Source organism: Ailuropoda melanoleuca, chromosome 15 (genome assembly GCF_002007445.2).
Source record: "Ailuropoda melanoleuca isolate Jingjing chromosome 15, ASM200744v2, whole genome shotgun sequence".
Classification (NCBI taxonomy): Eukaryota; Metazoa; Chordata; class Mammalia; order Carnivora; family Ursidae; genus Ailuropoda; species Ailuropoda melanoleuca.
This window is the reverse complement of record NC_048232.1, coordinates 70,767,419-70,787,703: the sequence shown is the minus strand read 5'-3', so window position 1 is coordinate 70,787,703 and position 20,285 is coordinate 70,767,419. Positions and strand designations below refer to the sequence as shown.

The following is a 20,285-nucleotide window of genomic DNA, read 5'->3' as shown; positions in this document are numbered from 1 at the left end:
TATATCTGAAAATAATTTTGTTTTGCCTTCATTTCTGAAAATTCTTTACTCAGTATAGAATTGTAGGTTGACAGTTTTTGTAGAATTTGTAGAATTTTTTAGGATTCATAGATATCTAGGTTGACAGTTTTTTCCTTGAACGCTGCTCCACTGTTTTCTCACTTGCTTTGCTTCTGTATATTTAATGTGATTTTTTTCACTGTCTACTTAAAAGTCTTTTTTTCTTTTTTTTTTTTTTTAAGATTTTATTTATTTATTTGACAGAGATAGAGACAGCCAGTGAGAGAGGGAACACAAGCATGGGGAGTGGGAGAGGAAGAAGCAGGCTCATAGCAGAGGAGCCTGATGTGGGGCTCGATCCCATAATGCCGGGATCACACCCTGAGCCAAAGGCAGACGCTTAATCGCTGTGCCACCCAGGTGCCCCTAAAAGTCTTTTTTTCTTAATCACAGGTTTTGAGAAATTTGATTATAATGGGTCTAGGTGTGGTTTTGTTAATGTTTCTTGTGCTTAGGTTTTATTGAGTTTCTTGTATCTGAAATTTTAGTTTTTATCAAATTTGGAAAAATTTTGACCCTTATTTCTTTACATATTCTTCTGTCCTCTTTGGGGACTCCAAATACACAAATATTTCCCTGCTTGAAGTTGTCCCAAAGCTCAATGATGTTCTTTTTTTTCCTCTAGAAAACAAAAACTCATTTTTTTTGGATTAATAAATTATTCCTTTTAAACATTTTTTTTAATTTTAATTTTTTAAAAAGATGTTATTTATTTATTAGAGAGAGCATGAGAGAGAGAGCACAATCAGGGTGGAGGGGCAGAGAGGGAGAAGCAGGCTCCCCATTGAGCAGAGAGCCCCACATGGGGCTTGATCCCAGGACCCTGGGATCGTGACTTGAGCCAAAGGTGGACGCCGAACTGACTGAGCCGCCCAGGCACCCTTTCTTCTTTTTTTTTGTTTTAAAGAGACAGAGAGAGAGAGAGAGTAGGGTTGAGGGGCAGAAGGAGAGAGAGCATCTTAAGTAGGCTCCACATCCAGAGTGGAGCTTAACCCAGGGCTCAATCTCATGACCCTGAGATCATGATCTGAGCTAAAATCAAGAGTCAGATGCTTAACTGACTGAGCCACCCAGGTGCCCCAATAAATTATTTTTTAAAGCAGATTTAGACTCACTGCAAAACTGAATGGAAAGTTCAGAGAGTTCTCATATATACCATTCCCTACACATGCACAATCTCCTCCTCAACTGACATCCCACACCCCATATTTGTTACAGCTGATGAACCTACATTGACACATCGTCATCATTCAATGGCTCTATTTACATTAGGGTTCACTCTTGTGTTACACATTCTGTGGATTTTGCAAAATCTTTAATGACAGGTGTCCATCATTATAATATCACACAGAATAGTCTAACTGCCCATAACACATTTTATGTAGGGAGCCACAGAGTGACACCTGAGCTCGTACTACTCTACCACTCCAACCTTATTTAGCATTCTCCTCCTCATTCACTCTGACCCAGCCATACCGGCTTTTTTTTCCAACTCTTTCAATATATCAAGCTCATTTTCTCCTCTCTTCTTGTCCTTGGCACATGCATTGACTTTACCTGGAAATCTTTTTCCTTTGATCTTCACATAATGGTTTCCTTGTTCTTCATAGAGACTATTGTCATTCACCTCACAATCACTTGCTAAGCATATTACCCTGTTTTTTAAAATCTTCATAGCACCTATTACTATCCAAAGTGATTTTGGTCATTTATTTATTTAATAATTTATTGTCTATTTCTCTTCTACCCCATTCTCTGACACCCATTAGAATGAAAAATGGGCCACATACAGAAGAATAAAACTGGACCATTTCCTTACACCATACACAAAAATAGACTCAAAATGGATGAAAAACCTAAATTTGAGACAGGAATCCATCAAAATCCCAGAGAAGAACACAGGCAGCAACCTCTGTGAATAGGGAATGGGGGGATGGGGTAATCGGGTGATTGCCATTAGGGGGAGCATATGATGTAATGAGCACTGGGTATTCTATAAGACTGATGAATCACTGAACTCTACCTCTGAAACTAATAATACATTATGTTAATTGAATTTAAATTAAAAAAAGAATGAAAAATGGGATCTTATTCACTGTACATAAAAACTTGCCCAGTGAAAAAACAAACAGCAACACACACACACACACACACAAACTTGCTTGGTCACATGGTAAGTACTTAGAAATATGAAAAGTAAATGAATGATGATTATATTTACATGAAAATCGGTGATCTTTCTTAATCAAAGACATTATATCTATACTGAACCCCTGTATATATATTTGCTTTCTTCTTTCATCTGACTAATGGAAGGTAGGAAGTGCGATGGGCAGTGTGTGTGTGTGTGTGTGTGTGTGTATAAGTAAAACAAACCTTATCTGCTCGGCTCCAAATGGCTTTGGGAGGTGGTTCTCCAGAGATAGGAATCTCAAGGCGAAGCTTACTTCCTGCAATTACTGTCACGGTATTGTCAGCATCAAGACCATCCAGGATGATTTTAGGAGGATCTAGAATATTAAACATGGCCTTTGTTATCAGACAATCATTTCCGTGTGAATATCTGGGCTAATACTTTGCTAGTGCTGAACATCGGTAGTCACCAATATTTTATCTGGCCAAAAATATAGAAGGAGTCAAAGTAGTTGGTGGCTGGCACCTTGGAAAACAACTTCACTATAAGACTTCTTAAGAATCAACCATTATAATTAATGACATACCAATTCATGTATTTTTTCTTTAAATATCACAGTTTTGAATGTGTTACATTTCCAAGGTAAGCAAACAACAGCAGCAACAACAACAACAAAATCACAAAACTCTGCAATGATTCATCTACTCACCAATAACATGAACTTTGGCAGGCAAAGTAATAGGGTAGGCATCTGGTGCAAATACATAATCACCTTCATCTTCAATGAGAGCATTGGCTATCACTAACTTGTGGATTCTAAGGAAACAAGAAAAACATTCCTAAGAATTTACAAAGACTTAGATTGTTTATGGCCCAACTGAAGAGACACTTGGCCTTTATCTGATTAACTTATTTAGGGCTGGCTGGAGAGAAAGATAGATCAGGAAATAGAGAATATAATGTGAAAGCTTAATTATTCTATTTATTGACCTATACTAAAAATTCGTTCTGGAGTATATGAAATTATCTGTACAAAGATAACCTGCTTATTATGCATGTGAGAGTCTATTATTCCTTTCTCATCATACAGTTTTTAAAAAAAAAACTAAAATATAACATCTCACTAGTGCTACACTTTAAGATTTAAGAACTTACCAAGAATAATCTTCTTTACCAAGATAAAGAATAATATTTAACATTTAAGATGTTCAATCTAAAAGCAGTAGTTCTTAACTTTTTGGGGGGGTCAGTGAGTATCTGATGGACACCATGGATCCTCTCTCTAGAGAAAAGTGTGTATTTTTGTATACACAGACCTTGCTTACAGCTTCAGAGGATTTATGGGGCCCCCCAGAAGTTCATTCATGATCTCCTAGGATCCATAGATCCAAGGTTAAGAACGCTTGCCTTAGATCTTTCCTAGATTCTAGGGTATTATGTCCACCCCAAAAATTGTGGGAGGTCACGCGACACTTACTAGTTAGGGACCGTTAATCCATTTTGATTGATTCTTTAACTAGGATTCAATATCAGTCCTTTAACCTCATGTTTAGATGGAAAGAATTGGTTGATGGCTTTTGAATAGCCAAAGCACCACACCATGAGGTGCAGATAAAGGATCACTGGTAGGGCATGATATAGAACAGAGAAATCATATGTTCTTGCTATTTGGAAGCAAAGAACCAGACACAGATCCTCTCTTTGTGACTATTCTCCAAACCTCCTCACCAAATATGTAATTTAGGAAGTGGAGAAAGTGGATATGGGGACCAGCCCTCCCTTATGGGTCACCTAACTTGCTTACCTTCCCTTGTGAAAAATCTTGAGACGGTCACTTTCCTGAACAGGTAGGCCATTTTTAGTCCATTTTCCTGATATGTATTCAGAGATTTCACACTTCAAGCAGATTTCTTTTCCAAGGTTTACAGTTTGATCAGTCAGAGGTGTCAAAATCTTCAGAGGTTTCACTACAGAAAAATAGATCATTATAGGTGCCAAACTCAAACTCCGGACAGGCCAAGATGGTATCTTATTTTGAAAATGAGAATTTGCTCCAGTGCAATTGATATGTTAGGGGACAACTGGAACATAACACAGATTTTGTGTTTGATGATGCAGGATTTCATTCACATAAAGGAGAAAATGGCACCCAGCTGACTGAGCCAAGTAGGACTGCACAAAATGCGCGCACACACACACACACACACGTCAAACATCTACCAGCTACCTGAATTCACTCATGCAGTATGAGCCACACTCACGCACATCTGAGATTACCACTGTCCATCCCATTTCAAATAACCTCTTTCCACAACTTCACAGTGGCTCACTAGCTACAACACTTTCCACACCACTTACACAAGCAAATTCCAGGTCTCATTTAACATAAAGTGCCATATTTATTAACTACTTGACATATGTAAAACTATGATACTGGTTTTTTATTAGGTTCTTTTTTTTTTAATGTGTGGCTGACAAAATTTTTGAGTGTTGTGCCCATAACCTCACTTTCCCCATTAATCTTGTGGTTTTATTGCGTGACTTTGTATAGCACAGTGATTTTAGAAATGCATATATTGCATTATAGCAGAACTGACTGTAATTGCTTTAAATGAATACAAATATCAGGTAAGGGTCTGCCTATGGTTGAAAAACTTTTTTTATATTAAACGAATATGGCCGAAGTTCTGTAAAGCATAAGGAGTGTAACTGATATAAACTCTGAATAATTCAGTGAGCCTATGGATCACAATTGGACTAAGAAAGAAGTAAGGAAGTAAGATTTCTGCTCTGCACGTATTACCAAACTTCCTGTGAGATTTGTTATTTTAATTTTCGTGGCTAACTGGAAGAGACAGACTCTGCTGTCGAGGACTGACTATTATTTGGGGGCACTTGGGGAAGGACATAAACTCTCTTATGCCTCTGGATCCTAGTAGCAAATGGGTTCTTACAATGTTCTCATTTGAGCCTCCTTGGTTTGAGCAACTTCCTTCTCACTCCAAATGTAATTGCAGAATGTTGAATGTTTATCTAATAGATAGCAAATTCACCCATGGGTTATACAAACATCAGAGTTTTATATCACATCTAGGTATTACCATCTATTTATGTGGTCTTGGGATTAAAGTATTTCTGAACTATTTGGATAACTTCTCTGGCAGGTGATTTTTATATTCCCCAATACTGTGTTTTACTATTAAATTGAGTAGTTGGTTACCATCTCAGAAACCCTGACTGATGTGACATAGACACTCAGTTAGAATGGAATCCAATTTTACATGTATAAAATTACCACAAGTAGAAATCAAATAGATTGAAACTAAAATTGAATTAACAAATGCAACACCAATAGTTAGCCAACTTGGAAGACACGCAAAGAAATCTTACTTACAGCCGACACTAAGCTTAGCGGATGATTGTCCTCCTGTTGTCATTACGGAATATTCTGCACTGTCAGCCTTTGTTGCTCCTTCTATGATCAAAATATGTTTTTTGCCCTCAACTTTAATTCGGTATCTTGATTTTGGACCAGGGATAATCTCCTCACCATTCTTAAACCTGAGTTAAAACAGATTATTAAATAGATTTTTAAAAGAGTTTTATAAAAGACCCTTCAGGAGATGGATATTATTGGTCTTGTTTTTTTGCTAGATCCTGGGATTTAAGAACAATTTGTTGAATTAAAGAATGTATGGATCATTGTATCAAATGGATTCATAATGTAACAAGTATTGTCTGAAAAATTACATTAGAAGAACATAAGCCCCTTCTTCCCATTCAAGATGCTAAGAGTGGATATTACCTCTTGACCCACACTAGTAGGAATAGCATCATTTAATATGTTTTAAAGTTAGCTATATTCTAGATTAGAACAAACATTCTACTCTGTGCCAATCACCGCAGATACATGCTGTGTAATTTACTATACTTCTCAACAAAGAATTTCATTTTACGATTCTGAATCTCTTACCCTTAATTTTGAGGTTACTCACAAAGAACTTGAGAAAACACTCCCTATCCAGACCAAAAAAAAGCCTTTATTTTTTAAAGTAATTGGTGATTCTTAGCCTAAAATATTTTCCTGTGGTACTATAACATTAAGGTAACTGGGGATTAAGTGAAAAAAATATATGTAAGTATATTTTTCCACATAAGTTGCCAGCATGACATAGTGAAAGTAAGCAAAGTGTAGAAGTTAAGAACATCCACAGGATTTGGAGTCTAAAAGATCCGGGCAACTGTAAGTCACCCATTTCTTAGTAAGTGCCTCCTTCCCTACATTTACCAATCTAGATTTCTAGATTGCTTTCTAGTTTTATAGGTGAAAAAACCCCCAAGTACCTTCACAGTTTTAGTTACCAGTTCTACTAACACAAATGAGGTTGTGATTCTTTTCATATGTGTTAAAGCCATTTCCTGTTCTCCAATCTGTGAAGGTACATTTTTTTAATCTATTAAAAATGGACAGATCTCAGGAAAGCTATTTACCATTTCACATTGGCATCGTCTTCAGACACCTCACATTCTAATTCCACTCTTTCCCCACAGTAAGCATTCGTATCTTCCAGCTGTTTGGTTACCATAACTGGAGGCTCTAGTGTGAAAAAAGGGAGAATCAGAATCATTAAATGTCCAAAACCTGCTCATGACCACAGATTTGTTCACAGATGAAAGACCAACAGTAAGAAAGTATCATCTACCCTACGGCTACAGTTAGATGGTGGTAGATAGTTGGTGGGTTTTATTACACCTTTTTTTGCAAAGTAGATAGCTGGTAACCCTGAGTAGGTTTCCTCAGAACCAATTTTCTCAGAACTCTTCAAATCAGATCAATTATTGCTCTGGAGAGCAGACAAAACATGTATCAAATATCCTTCTTTTGGCAAATGAGAAACCATGTGATAGACATTTCTGATGAAGGAGAATCTGTAACAGTATGATTCCTTGATTCTGGTTCTAGATGGATGATAGAGATTATAGAGCTGTCTGTATTCAGAGGGCTTCATGGACACCCTTTGGCTCTTTCACAGTGTTTTAGTAAATGATCGTCCTCAGCATCCGCAGTGTCAACCACTGATACCCTTTTATTAATGAAGCTGGTTTCAAGAGAAATCTATTTGTGATCAGCTGAATGTGTGAAATGAGGACTATCCAGTAGAGTTTGTTGGGTTTCAGAAACTATAACCAGGATAATTATATACTGCTCGCTTGAGTCAAAAGCATGAGGCATTCTGATTCACCAGTTTTTTTTCTCCTCTCAGCTTTTCTAGTCTTCAACAAAGTTGACGATTAATTAGGATAAACACTAACTGCCAGTGTAGAGGAGCTCCCATGCAGAGTCAGTCTAACACCCAGGCTAACGCACTTCTCAAGGTACTATTACCTCCGCTCCAGAGCTCAAGAGCTCACTTTGTCATTCTCATTTTGATTACTACTCCTGGGAGGAACAGTACCCAAGACTGTTGAAGACTACAGTAAGAGATTGCACTTTACCTCTCACAAAGAGCTCGGTAGAACATTTCTCATCACCAGCTGTCACGTAATACTCTGAATCATCCGTCAGCCCACAGTTATTGATAAACATGATTCTTTCACATCCTTTATGTTCAAAGATGTATCTGTTTTAAATAGGAGGGAGATAACAGTCTGTGAATTTGATTGTATTCTTTCCTTTATTACTAGCAAATCTGGCTAATAATTCAGTATTGTTTGAAAGTCAGGGATATAATTTTAATCTGCCATTTATGTAGCACATTTTACATAGTTTAGTTAACACAAAGCATGAAACCAATTGTTATCTTTCCAATGCATAATGTAATACATATGCATATTTACACATAATATATAATTTCTGTATTTTTATAGAAGGTTTTCATTTCATCTATAAATTAGTACCCACATATTTGCTATTTAGTTTTTTTAACCCATTGTTGGAAAATGGGGTTGGTTGAGGTTGTCAGAGAGACTTAGAACTCTGTACATTTTTTAAAATGACCAGTTCATCTAGTCTATAGGTAGACAGGGACTCAATCTTACTCATTGATCCATTGATTCCACTCATTGCCTAGTGCAGTGTCACAATAGACTTTGTTAGGTGAATAAGTGATTATGTGGTTTAAGCAATAATATGAACTTAATCACTAATATAGGCAGTAATTTTATAGAACGTGATGGTCTTTTACATGAGCTTAAGAACTAGTGTTATATCACAGTAACCACCTACTAAAAAAGAACTTTAGCATTTGGAAACAAAAAACTAAAAGCCAGGAATATCACAAAACTTAATTGTCTGTGATCTGGATTATGGATGAGTATATTAGGTCATTATAACAGACTAACGAAAAAGTTCTCATTTGGAAAACTCTCAAATTGAAGAGTTCAAGAATAAAGCATTACACAACATTTTCTGGATAAAGATAAGTGATTAAAATTATGTTTTTGGTAAATTAAGCCACTTTCAAGAGATTTTTATCAGGCTGAACATTATCATCACAAAGTCACTCTGTAGGCAGGACCCCATTAAGAAATTGGAAACCACCTAATTGCACTCCAGAAGTGACAGATTTTCAGGATCAAAGTCTTTTATAAATGTGCATGTGGCTCCTATTAACTTAAAAAAATTCATTGGAGCTGAAAATCTCTCGGGTTGGGAAGGATCTCTGTAAAGTAGTTTCATAATAAACTAGCGATACCATGAGACATCAGGGGTTAGTCTGTTTCCTTCATTTGAGAGAGGGCCAAAAAATAAAACACAGGCTTAAGATGTTCTTCTGGAAAAACCAAAGTTCTCTAATTATAAGGTGTTATTTCCAGTTGGTATATCAAATATGTATTTCAAAATTTTATTTTAAAAACTGGAAAAAGTTTGACAATGCTCTGAAATAATCACATATGACCTATATTGACACAAAACTGGAACTGGAATCACTCAAAAAAAGCTTGTACAGAATTAAAACATAAAACAAGGTTTTATTTATATAGCACTATAATTTTAATGGTTTCAAAATATATTGAAAGTTTTTACTCTCCCTCCATGTGATTTTGCATTAAAAAGCTACACTAAAATGTGTTTTTATTCACAGAAAATTGAGTCAAACTACTGTTAGATTTATATAGCTATCACTGATTATTGCAAGGCCCACTTACTTTGTACTGGGTCGAATTTCTTGACCATTTTTATACCATTTCACCTCCAACTTTGGGTCTGCCAGTTCCACAGCAAATCTTACTCTGCCTCCTTTATCAACCTGATATGCAGGATCAAGAATTTTTGCAAAAGCTGGTAGAGAGAAAAAGCAAAACTATGTCAATATGTGCATACATAATCTGTGAACTTCAATAGTTGATGTATGTATAAGAAGCTAAAACTAAATGAAAAATTGAGACTCGAAGTAGAAAAAATTAGGAATCTCCCAAATTATCCTCTATATTTTAGAATTCTGTGTTGATTTATATATGATAAGGTGGTTTAAAAATTTGAAGAGAGCCCACATGTTTTTTTAAAGAAACATAAGAATTATTGAAGAGCGAAGAAACTGAGGATTGCTGGAGGGGAGGTGGGTGAGAGGATGGGGTAACTGAGTGACAGGCATTAAGGAGACACGTGATGTGATGAGCACTGGGTGTTAAATGCAACTGATGATTTACTGAACTCTACATCTGAAACTAATGATGTACTATACGTTGGCTAATTGAATTTAAATTTAAAAAATGGAAAAAAGAGAAAAAAATTATCGAAGAGCCTTTAAAAGTGATTGTCCTAATTCTTTGGGAAATTATAAAGCATCCAAATGAAACTGAACTTAAAGAACATGCCATTCTTCTAGCATGATTACTATCAGGATCACTGGCATTATCTTTGTACTTCTTGTATGTCACAGATAGTTTTTTATCACAGAGTTTATGAGATAGATTCAATGACTCATAAGATTAAATTGAATGCCTTTAACTAATTGAAATAGTAGGCTTGTCAAAGTTTTTATACTGTGGAAACTTGCCCAAATAATGACACATTTAAAACACTCCTTACATATATGATTAGGAACTCAGGATTTCAAAACATTTTAAATGACAGGGAACATAGTAGTTAAAAAAAATATTATCTTTGAAAGGTCCTAAGCAGATGTGAACTTCTTTGCTTGATTTAATAATTTTTCCCTGATTTTAATGATAATACTCATTTAGACAGTTTGGAAAATACATACATGTATGGAATGCCTCATGGAATTTTTATGCTTGCATTTCCATCGTTCCAACTTTGTTAACACTATTGCTTAAATAAGCTCAACTCCTCGTATTTTAACATGACAAACACTAGCTTTAAGAAAATTATCTATCATATACCTCAATACATCAATTCAGAGCTAAGTGATAAGAATTAGATGCGCCAGTGTGGGGAAAAGAGATGTCAGCTTGGCATTCACATGTTTGTGACTATACCATCTCAGACACCTCTCAAAAATAAAACTAAAAATTCTGAAGTTTTGAAATAGTGGGAATTGCTGAGTTATGTAAACAAAGCAAAAACCAAACACTTCTATATTTCTCTGGGTCCAATTGCTCAAACAGTTTACAGGGAGGTTTAGAAAAAAAAGGGAAAATTTTTAAAAAGAGGTGGTGAGAGACTTCAAATTCTATTTGGACACCCAGGTTGGGCGCCTAAATAAATAAATAAATTCTATTTGGACCTTAACAAACAACAAACAATAATAGGATTGATATGTTACCTTGTTGGGTCACAAAACGTATAACTGACGACCAAGTACAGCAAATTTTAAAGAGCTTATGATCAATTTAAAATGTATTTCTTTTTAAAAAATTTTTAAATCGCAACATTTCAAAGTATTTTTAAAAAGATATTTAAAACCACAACAAAAGCAGTCACTTCAGATCCCTAAACAGAGCAGCATAGCTGTTTTACAAAATGTTCTGATAACTGCATTCGGTGTGAGAAGTGAATTCCCAATTCCGCATTAAATGGGTGGAATGATGGTAAAACAAAGAAACATCGAATCTACTCTGCTTAAGTAAGAATCAAGAATTTGAGGGCGGGAGATATGGAGGCTGGAGAAAGGGGCCGCTAAGAAATTCCCCATGACAGCGAAGGTATTTGGTATTCTATTACGTGGTGTATGTGGTACTTGCAAAGTAAACCCCCATTACCTTAAATCTTCACTAGCAGTCGACTACCCTCATAGCTATTGATGTGCAGAGCAGTGAACTACTTCGCCTGAAGTCAAAGGTAACGAAGAGAAGTGTAACGCCTACAAATTCCACCCATCCATTCCCACCCCAAACCCAGCCCGAAGCAGGAAGTTGTGGTGGGTAGAGGAGGCGGCCCTCGCAGCCACGCCCCCCGAAGGCTCACCCGCGCTTTTCTTCTCCACCCTGCGCATGCGCTTGAGCCTCTTGAGCATGCCACGCAGGTCGGTGATGCCGTACTGGAAGGCGATCTTTTCATACTCGCTGGGGTTCGCATTCTTCAGCAGCTCCCACACGTCTACCTCGGGTTCTTCCTCCTGCGGTTTCACCTCCCTAACCGGGGAAAACCATTCCCTAGTTTAGTAGCCGCCCACCGGCCCTTAAGGACAATGAAGTTCCGAGTATGGTAACGATTTCTCGGTTCAGTGTTAAAAGCCCTGTATCTAAAGCCTGAGTAGGTAAAGCCCGCCGTCTCAAGGAAACTTCCAGGCAGTTAAAGAGCAGATGTATGCACTTCTATTAGCACTCCCGTTTTCTTGGTTAAAAGCAGAATATTAGGAAGAGAGAAAGATAGCAGAAAATATTCTGAATATGTTTTTATTTTCACTAAAGTTTAAAGAGAAGGTGAGGTTTTGAGGAATTTTAAGATCAGTTGTCAGCTAGGATATGGGTATTGAAATAATTTTGAAAAGTGAATTGAGAATGAGAAGATTTAAATACTGGTCTATGAAAGAAAAATGATCTCTTTCTACTTTCATTATTGTACACATCCTAGCTATATATGAAGACAGTACAAATAAGTATCTCAAATATTAGGATTTTGCAAATAGCATTTTCCCTACCATATTAGTAAATGTGCACACTAGTCATATTTTGCTGTTTTTTATGCAAAAAATTTTTGACACTGCCAGAAAGCTTTTGTTTTGTTTTGTTTTAAATACAACTTTTGTGGGTACATTCACTTTTTAAAAGAAATTTTTTTTCTAAATTGGGAGGGAAAAGGAAAATGAGGCAAAAAATTCACATTTCACCTTAAAGTAGTGTCTTGAACTTTTTTGAAAGCAGGTTGGGTATGAATTATAAAAATATAAATGGTAAACTGTAAAGAAAATGGCTAAGTTCCAATGAACAAGGGGAAAGTAACTTCTTAGTGTAATTATCAAAATTATGACCCCAAATTTTGATCACTGACTGAAGAACATACAGAAAATATAAAGAACATATATGACTAGGAAAATATAAGATTTAAACTACACTTGTCTGTCCTTATTTTAAAACCAGTAAATGAAAGAAAAACTCAAGAATAAACACTTTTTAGGGAAAGAACTCCAGGGTAAATGCAAAATGTAATATAAATTGATTTCCTTTGCTGGCTAAATAGTTCTGGTTTTTTCTTTTTTCTTTCTTTTTTTTTTTTAAGATTTAGTTGACTTTTTATCAGGTTAATTTGGAAATGTTGTAGTGACTACTTATGGTGAATAATGCTCATTTGGATATGATTTTCCAGGAAAACTGGTCAACACATCTTAAACACCAGTGTAAAAACAGATTCATGCTATCATATTAGTAAATGATGGGTTACATATATTGGCATTGCCACATTAATTACACCTGTTCCTGCATTTTCTTAGGGAAATACCAGATTGTAATCATAGGGAAGGGGAGGAGAATATAAGTACTAACATAGAATTTAGGGTGGCATTAGTCAAGAATGACTTCTGAATATCTAATTTACATTGTCATGTAAGTCTTTTTGCCCAGTGGAGGAGAATGCTGAGGCAAATCTCCTGGAAAAATGGGAGGAAGTGAGAGATCATTTGTCCATCAGTAACCTTTATGGGAAGGACTAGGCAACACCATTAGGAAAATGTAGCTCTTAAAACCTCAAGACATGGGGCACCTGGATATCTCAGTCAGTAGAGCATAGGACTTTTAATCTCAGGGTCATAAGTTTGAGCCCCACGTTGGGTGTGGAGCCTACTTATAAATAAATAATAAATACATTAAATAAATTAATTTTTAAAAACTCGAGAAACAAGCATTATCTTCATCTCACTGAAATAATAACTACACCCTCTATTAATACAGGTAAATTGAAAAGGTTAAGAAAATTGTCCTGAAGTTGGAATATTGGTAATAACTTGCCAGGTCTACTAGGTCTACTGTCTGAAAGCAGCCTAAATTTCAAATACATCCTTTAAATACTTTGTAGGAAGTCTTGGAGAATTGCAATTATAATGTGTCTATAGGTACCTATATATAGTCTCTGTAGATGTTTCTTCAACCACTTTATTAATGCTCTATTTTTGTCATATTCCAGCCTAAATATAGTTCCCAAACTGTAAAAATATGCCACATTACTTTGTGTTAAATTTGTATTTCAACCAAGAAGGATTACATACACATGTCAACCATCCTCCTGATACTGGTAAAAGGATTCAAAGATACTAGATTAAAATAAGATAGCAAGAAGCACAAGTCAAACACTGAGACATACCTAGATCCATAAGGTAAATATATAAGGGAAGCCAATATAAAGATCATTATTTTCAGTGTGATTTCTTAAGTCAGTTTTGTTGGCAGATTCATAAAACTGGTCATCCTTACCATTCTTTTCATTAAAACACCAAAATACACCTCACTCAGCCAAGTTCTTAATCTTGTCAAACTTGGTATACATACACCAGTGACCTCCTGCCTATTCCTTCTTTTTCTCTCCATTACTTAATTCAATTCCAAATTGCAAGGAGAAGTATTCATTATTTTTTACTAGAATGTGAGGTCAAGACTCCCACCTGTAGCATTACCTTAATTCATCCAGAACATATGTTCACTTACCATAGTGGCTGCACATGGCCCTATCTACATGGTTATGTTAAATTACAGTATGGAGAAAAATTCAAATTCTATAGGCATCACTGATGCCTTTTCCAGCATTGGGATAGTCCTATACAACATTCACAGTACGTTCATCTACATCAAAATTTCTATAACTTGATGGTCCTAGTAATGTACAAAGCAATTATAGAAATGTCATATAGAATAAAACTTTCAGTTATGTATATATAGGCCAAATCCTATAACAAGGTACCGCCTAATAGATTTAATCCGAATGTCTATTTGAAATACTCTGGCTTTGTTCAGGTCAGGGAGATCTTTTGTTGTGGAGAGATGTCGGTTGTAAAGATATTTATTCTGGGAAGGATTTTGCCACACACTCTTGGAAGAGTAGAAATGGTATCATTACCACAATGAAAACACATGCAATTTACAAATTTAGTAGGGGAACACGATGATTTCTAAAGTTATACTGGTAGATTAGTATAGTATATTAAATGAATATAGTCTTTTGCCAACAAAAATTTAATTATGAGCCAAAAAATTAGGGGATGTAAAGAAAATGAGAACTGGAGAACTGTTGGCTGCCCACTTTTTTGCCCATTTTTTTTCTAATGATTTTTTTCTTTATTCATTTTGATCATTCATTAGACTTCTTTTACTCTGCAAACTACTGGTAATCTGTTCTTTTTTCTTTCTTTTTTCCTTCTTAATCAGAGCATGGGGTTTAATGATCGATTGTGTCACATCTTGATTGACTCGTGTGTGTGTGGGTGTGCTCATGTGTATATTGTGTGTTTTTATGAATATAGGCTCTTCAAGGGAAGGGTCACATTTTGGTGGGAGTGAATATTTGACAGGTGCTATGAGCCAACCTCTTACATAATTGATTTAACTAGTTTTTGTTCTCCACATTTATAGATGTGGAAAACAATCTCAGAGAGGACATGTAATTTGACACAATCATGAGATTAGTAACTAGGAGAGTTGAGACCCATGTTCATGTTTTTACTGCTACCTTTTTCTTCCCACAAACGTGTATCCAGCCCTTTCTGTGTGCCAGGCACTGGAAGGCACTGGCACACAGAAGGCAAAAAGAAAGCATTTAGTGTTTTCCTGGTTGAGTAAATGATTGCAGGAGGAAAAAAAAATGTTCTCTTCTCAAAGTGTCAGTTTGCGTTATAAACTGAATCACCAACTTCCAAGACAGATTGAGAGTGGTATTTCTTATGTGGAGTCACAGGAAATGAGCTAACTTTGAGGGAAACTTGGATTTAGGTCCCTGCCCTGTCTCTAATTCACTGTGTGACTCGGGATAGGTCACTTGATATCTCTGGTCTTTGGTTTCTCACCTGTAGGATAAGGAAGGGTAAGGTTCACTGAGGGTCACTTCATATACTATTGCTTTAAATAAATTTGGGGAATGAATAAATATTATTGAGACAAATGATTATTTGAAGTATCTAAAGAGGGAAAGATGTATTTGATACTGCCAAGGTCTCTTGATTGGCTAATATCCATTGGTAATTAATAAATTGCACCTGTTAATATTTCTGTTCTCAACCTAAATACTTAGAACTGGGGGAATTTTTCATTCATAGTACTTGGATAAAGCCATCCAACTAAACTGAGAACGGACACAAGACCATTTTATTACTATTTGTGATTTGTTGTGAAGCATATTTACACTTAAGTTTCTTTAGTAACCATAGAAAGCACTAAAAGTAATAAAAAGTAAACCTGAAAAGCGAAATGAAAACTAATATCAATATTATATACTATTAATTTAGAATCATAGTTTTATTATTTATTCATAGATTGGGTGTTTAAATAAAATCCCAGCAAAAATCAAGTTCTTTTTGTTGCACTATAGTAAATATCTGCATATATATAGCTTTATATATATGAACACGTATATATGATTATATATATATGCACATATGGGCAGAAATCCTTTCAGGTGGTTAGGTATTGAGTATCCATAATAAAATCTATAAATTTTATTGTAAGAGAACAATATTAAGGGAGGGTGAATGATAATACTAAATATTTATTTCCATGTTACTACTATATTTTATCTCTTCTAAAATGCATAGTTTTTGACATTTTAAACATCTTAAATAAAGATGTATCTTATAATCAATAGTGTATCATACATAATAAATTATTTGGGGCAATTTTTTCATTGCTTAGTGATTTATGAAATACAGGTATATATTCAAATGAATTATGTCTCAGATTTGATGGAATATAGCTAATCATAAATACTATTTTCAAGTCGATCTGCCATATATATATACACATATATACACACACACACACACATATATATATGCACACACACATATATATATATATACACACCTGCAGAGACTTTTACCAAATTGTGAAATTGATTTTTTGGTAAAATATCAAAAGCAGGAAAATAAAGGCTTTATTTGATCATGACAAAGAATCCTGATTGAAATGATAGAAATCCTAAGAGTAATCAGAGACTTTTGGGTATTTAGGTCTTCTGCCTCAGTTTTCAGATCTCCTCATCCCCAACTAAGAAAATATGTGAAGACTCATGAAAGATTTAAAAAGAAGGTTAAAAAGCATCAGCTAAAATCTTTAGCAGATTAGTATGCAGTGGTTTCTCTGTCTCTTTCTTAGTCGACTCTGTGTTATAGTCTATAAGCAAACACATTTTAGGAAATGAGAAGTTCTTCAAAAAACATCCACTTTAAACTTGACTTCTCTGAATGGGTGTCTAAAAGATTTCCAGGCCACAGCGCCTCACTCCATCACTCGGTTCTCACCTACGTTTCAGGAGACCACTAAAGTCAAGTTCCCCTGCATCGTCTTGACCTTCTCCACTGTCATTAACAAAAGAAAAGCAAATCTGAGTTTAGTGCGGAGACATATACACAACAGTTCCCCCAAACACTCTACATATAATGTATATGCAATTTTATACTGGCACACAAGTCATGGGACTAAATCAACACAAACTATTTCTTTTCACACAAGTGACATTTTAAAGTTCAGAGCACGTACTTGTGGAAAAGTAAACGTGAGGAGCTTGTGTTACTCTACGATTTCAGAAGACACATTTTTGTAGATTGCATATATAAAACTGCTTGGATTTGTGTTAAAACAGAGTAACACAAATGCTCTTAAGCCAAGCAACACAAAGTACTTTGTTTTTCCAAGTTGGGGGCTCTAGAAACATACCTATGTAAAAAGCAAAGGACTTTTGCTGATCTCTGTTATTCTGTCAGAGATTGGCTTGGAGGACGAAGTATACCAGTGTCAAAGATATAAGTACAAAGCTTATATTCAAAGGTAACTTCTTTGTGTCCATTAATAGTTGAATCAGATAATGTGATACCAACATAACGTAAAAATGGAGCTGGTGCAGAGCTTTTTAAAAGATGCATTCCTTTCTGTTTAAAAGGGATATCATTATAAGCTTTTCATTCTCTTGTTAATAGTTATACCTTTTAAAATCTATTTTTCAAAAATCTGTCTTTGAATTGTTGATGAGCCCTTTACTAGGCGTGCTTTCCTATTGAGAAATGCATCTTAAAGTAGGCATGCAGCCACCTTCATGATTTCTTGTAAACTCTAAAGAGAAGCTATGGAGCTGACATTTAAATGGCACCACATACATACTTACACGTTTAATTTTTTTTAATGAAGATTTTGTTTCCTGCTCTTTACAAATGTTAGTTATGGTTTCTAAGAAAAGAGTCTGCGGGTTTAAAAACAGCGTGTATGACACGTAAGTTATAAGAATTAAACTCAAATAATGTGCTTTCAAAATTTCTTTAATGGCAGGTATTTAGAGAAGACCTTTTGAAGTAAACCCATTTCTATTGTTTTAAAGCACAAAACTTAGTAGATTATATCTCCCTCTCCTAGAATATGCTTGTACATTGGATGAGCATATTTTTGGACCCTTTGCATTTGCTGAACATGGGGTGAAGGGAAGGTAGAAGAAAAGTAATAGGACTTAAGGTTATGACTTAAAAACTATCAATTGATTGATCAGGTAATATTAATATATTTTAAAGCAATTAAAATTTTCATTTATTCATAACTTAGGAGAGAAATATGCCTTTTATTAACAGACTAAATCATTGCTTTATAATAGTTGGGGATGACTTTCTTTATTCAACAAAACGAAGTAGATTCAGTGTTAAGAAGAACAAAATATTTGCTTTCATTAATGAACTTGTATTATGGAAAAATTAAGTGCACAGAGTAAAATAATAGGGACTAGTTACATTTCTCACAACGAACCTTTTTTTTTTTTTCATTTTTCTTCCTTGTCCCCCATCCCCAATTTTTAAACCTTGGCAGTTGCAAAATAAATCAAATATGTATCTATATTTTGTCTTTCTCCAGTGTTCTTTATTCTAGCAGACTCAGTGGTCTTTCATTTAGTAATCCAATATTTAAAGGGCGCTAACTTCAGTAAGTAGTTACTTAATTGTGGTTTCCTGGATGGTTTAATAGCTCCATAAGTAATTTCTAAATGAAAAGCAATATAAATAAAAGTCTTCTGACATTACTTAACTGATGCTATATTATTATATATCCTTCTTGGTCATCTGGTGGAAAATAATACAATTAAGGAAGAAGCCACATGTGAAGACATTAAGAGTATGTTTTTATAAGGCAACCGTGAAACCTAAAAAAATGGGAGCTTCACCTGTGACAAGAATATTCTAAAAAATGATCAGTATATACTTGATTTGACATGAAACCACTGGCTTTTCTAGAACACTAACCTTTGGGTACACGGTATATTTGACTACAATGAGAGGTGCTCTCTCTGGAATACAGAGTGTGGAGGAAGGCAATGTGTGCTTGTGTGCTTTGAAAACACTCACTTGCACATTATACAAAAGCTACCTAGATTCCCCTTTTGAAGTTACCTTCTCTTGAAAGCAGATCTGATGTCAATGTTTGGAGTAGTCCCGGTAGATTCTTTGAAAGGAAAGAAAACAATAAAATAAATACCCATTAAGTAGGCAATTTTGTGCTCAGTTCCTTTCCAGGCTGTGGGGATTCTTCAGATGGAAGGAACACTAGGTAAAGGGGGAGGGGAGATGGCTCTCCTCCTGGATGGCTGAGCCACTGAGGTCTCATACCTCATCCTCCCTCACACAGAATCAATGTGGGGACAGCAGGAGTTACCATATCCAGTTGTCATTCCACCTGCCTTCCCACTAGAATCACCTGAAGAACTTAAAAAACAAAATCAATTTCTTGATCTCCTTGTTGGAGATTTTGATTCAGTAGACCAGGGATGGGCACCAAGAAATCAATGTTCTTCCAAAGCCCTTCAGGTGATTCTCAGAGATGCCTGGTCAGGCTGAAGAGGCACCACTCAGCACCGGATTCCCACTCAATACAGAAATCTCTAGAGCACCTCCATGATCACCCAGCCTTTATTTGACATCTCTTGAGATGGAGCTCTCACACCTTTCCCAGGCTGTTTACAGAGCTTTAATGAAAGAGCTCATGTTAAAGTTAAGACAAAAAGTTGGATCACCTGGGTGGCTCAGTTGTTAAACGTCTGCCTTTGGCTCGGGTTGTGATCCCCAGGGTCCTAGGATCGAGCCCTGCATCAGGCTCCCTGCTCATCAGAAAGCCTGCTTCTCTCTCTCCCACTCCCCCTGCTTATGTTCCCTCTCTTGCTGTCTCTCTCTCTCTGTTAAATAAATAAAATCTTAAAAAAAAAGACAAAAAATTCACCTCCTCATAATCCCTACCTTTAGATTCTAATTTGTCTGAAACGCTTTTGTGTGACAGCACTTCCCCTATTTATGAGTTGTGTATGCCTGGCCTCCTTCACACTACGTTCAGCTGACTAGGGTGTGGTTTCTGGGTTCTTCATCCTCCTGGGTACCGTACTTCAGAAAAGATCCAGGTTGATGTGTGGTGACCATGGCCAAAGATGTAACTCCAAATGTGGAACAAATAGTATGTTTCAGAGAGTAGTGTTATTTCCTATACCTCCGTCTTACACCACTTGTAATAGCCCAGCATTACATTT

The 20,285-nt window shown here is 35.7% G+C and overlaps 1 protein-coding gene across 1 annotated transcript in view; it reads right to left on the bottom strand.

Annotated features, from left to right (window-relative positions):
- Positions 1 to 20,285, bottom strand: part of MYBPC1 (myosin binding protein C1) — a 72,158-nt gene that overhangs the window by 30,814 nt on the left and 21,059 nt on the right. The window contains exons 9-18 of the mRNA XM_034643674.1: positions 19,162 to 19,213; positions 17,038 to 17,094; positions 11,565 to 11,731; positions 9,344 to 9,476; positions 7,691 to 7,815; positions 6,686 to 6,791; positions 5,589 to 5,755; positions 3,999 to 4,161; positions 2,904 to 3,010; positions 2,437 to 2,570 (exon numbers count right to left, since the gene is read on the bottom strand). Of these exons, the coding sequence (XP_034499565.1) occupies positions 2,437 to 2,570; positions 2,904 to 3,010; positions 3,999 to 4,161; positions 5,589 to 5,755; positions 6,686 to 6,791; positions 7,691 to 7,815; positions 9,344 to 9,476; positions 11,565 to 11,731; positions 17,038 to 17,094; positions 19,162 to 19,213 (1,211 nt within the window). The remainder of the gene's footprint in view (positions 1 to 2,436; positions 2,571 to 2,903; positions 3,011 to 3,998; positions 4,162 to 5,588; positions 5,756 to 6,685; positions 6,792 to 7,690; positions 7,816 to 9,343; positions 9,477 to 11,564; positions 11,732 to 17,037; positions 17,095 to 19,161; positions 19,214 to 20,285) is intronic.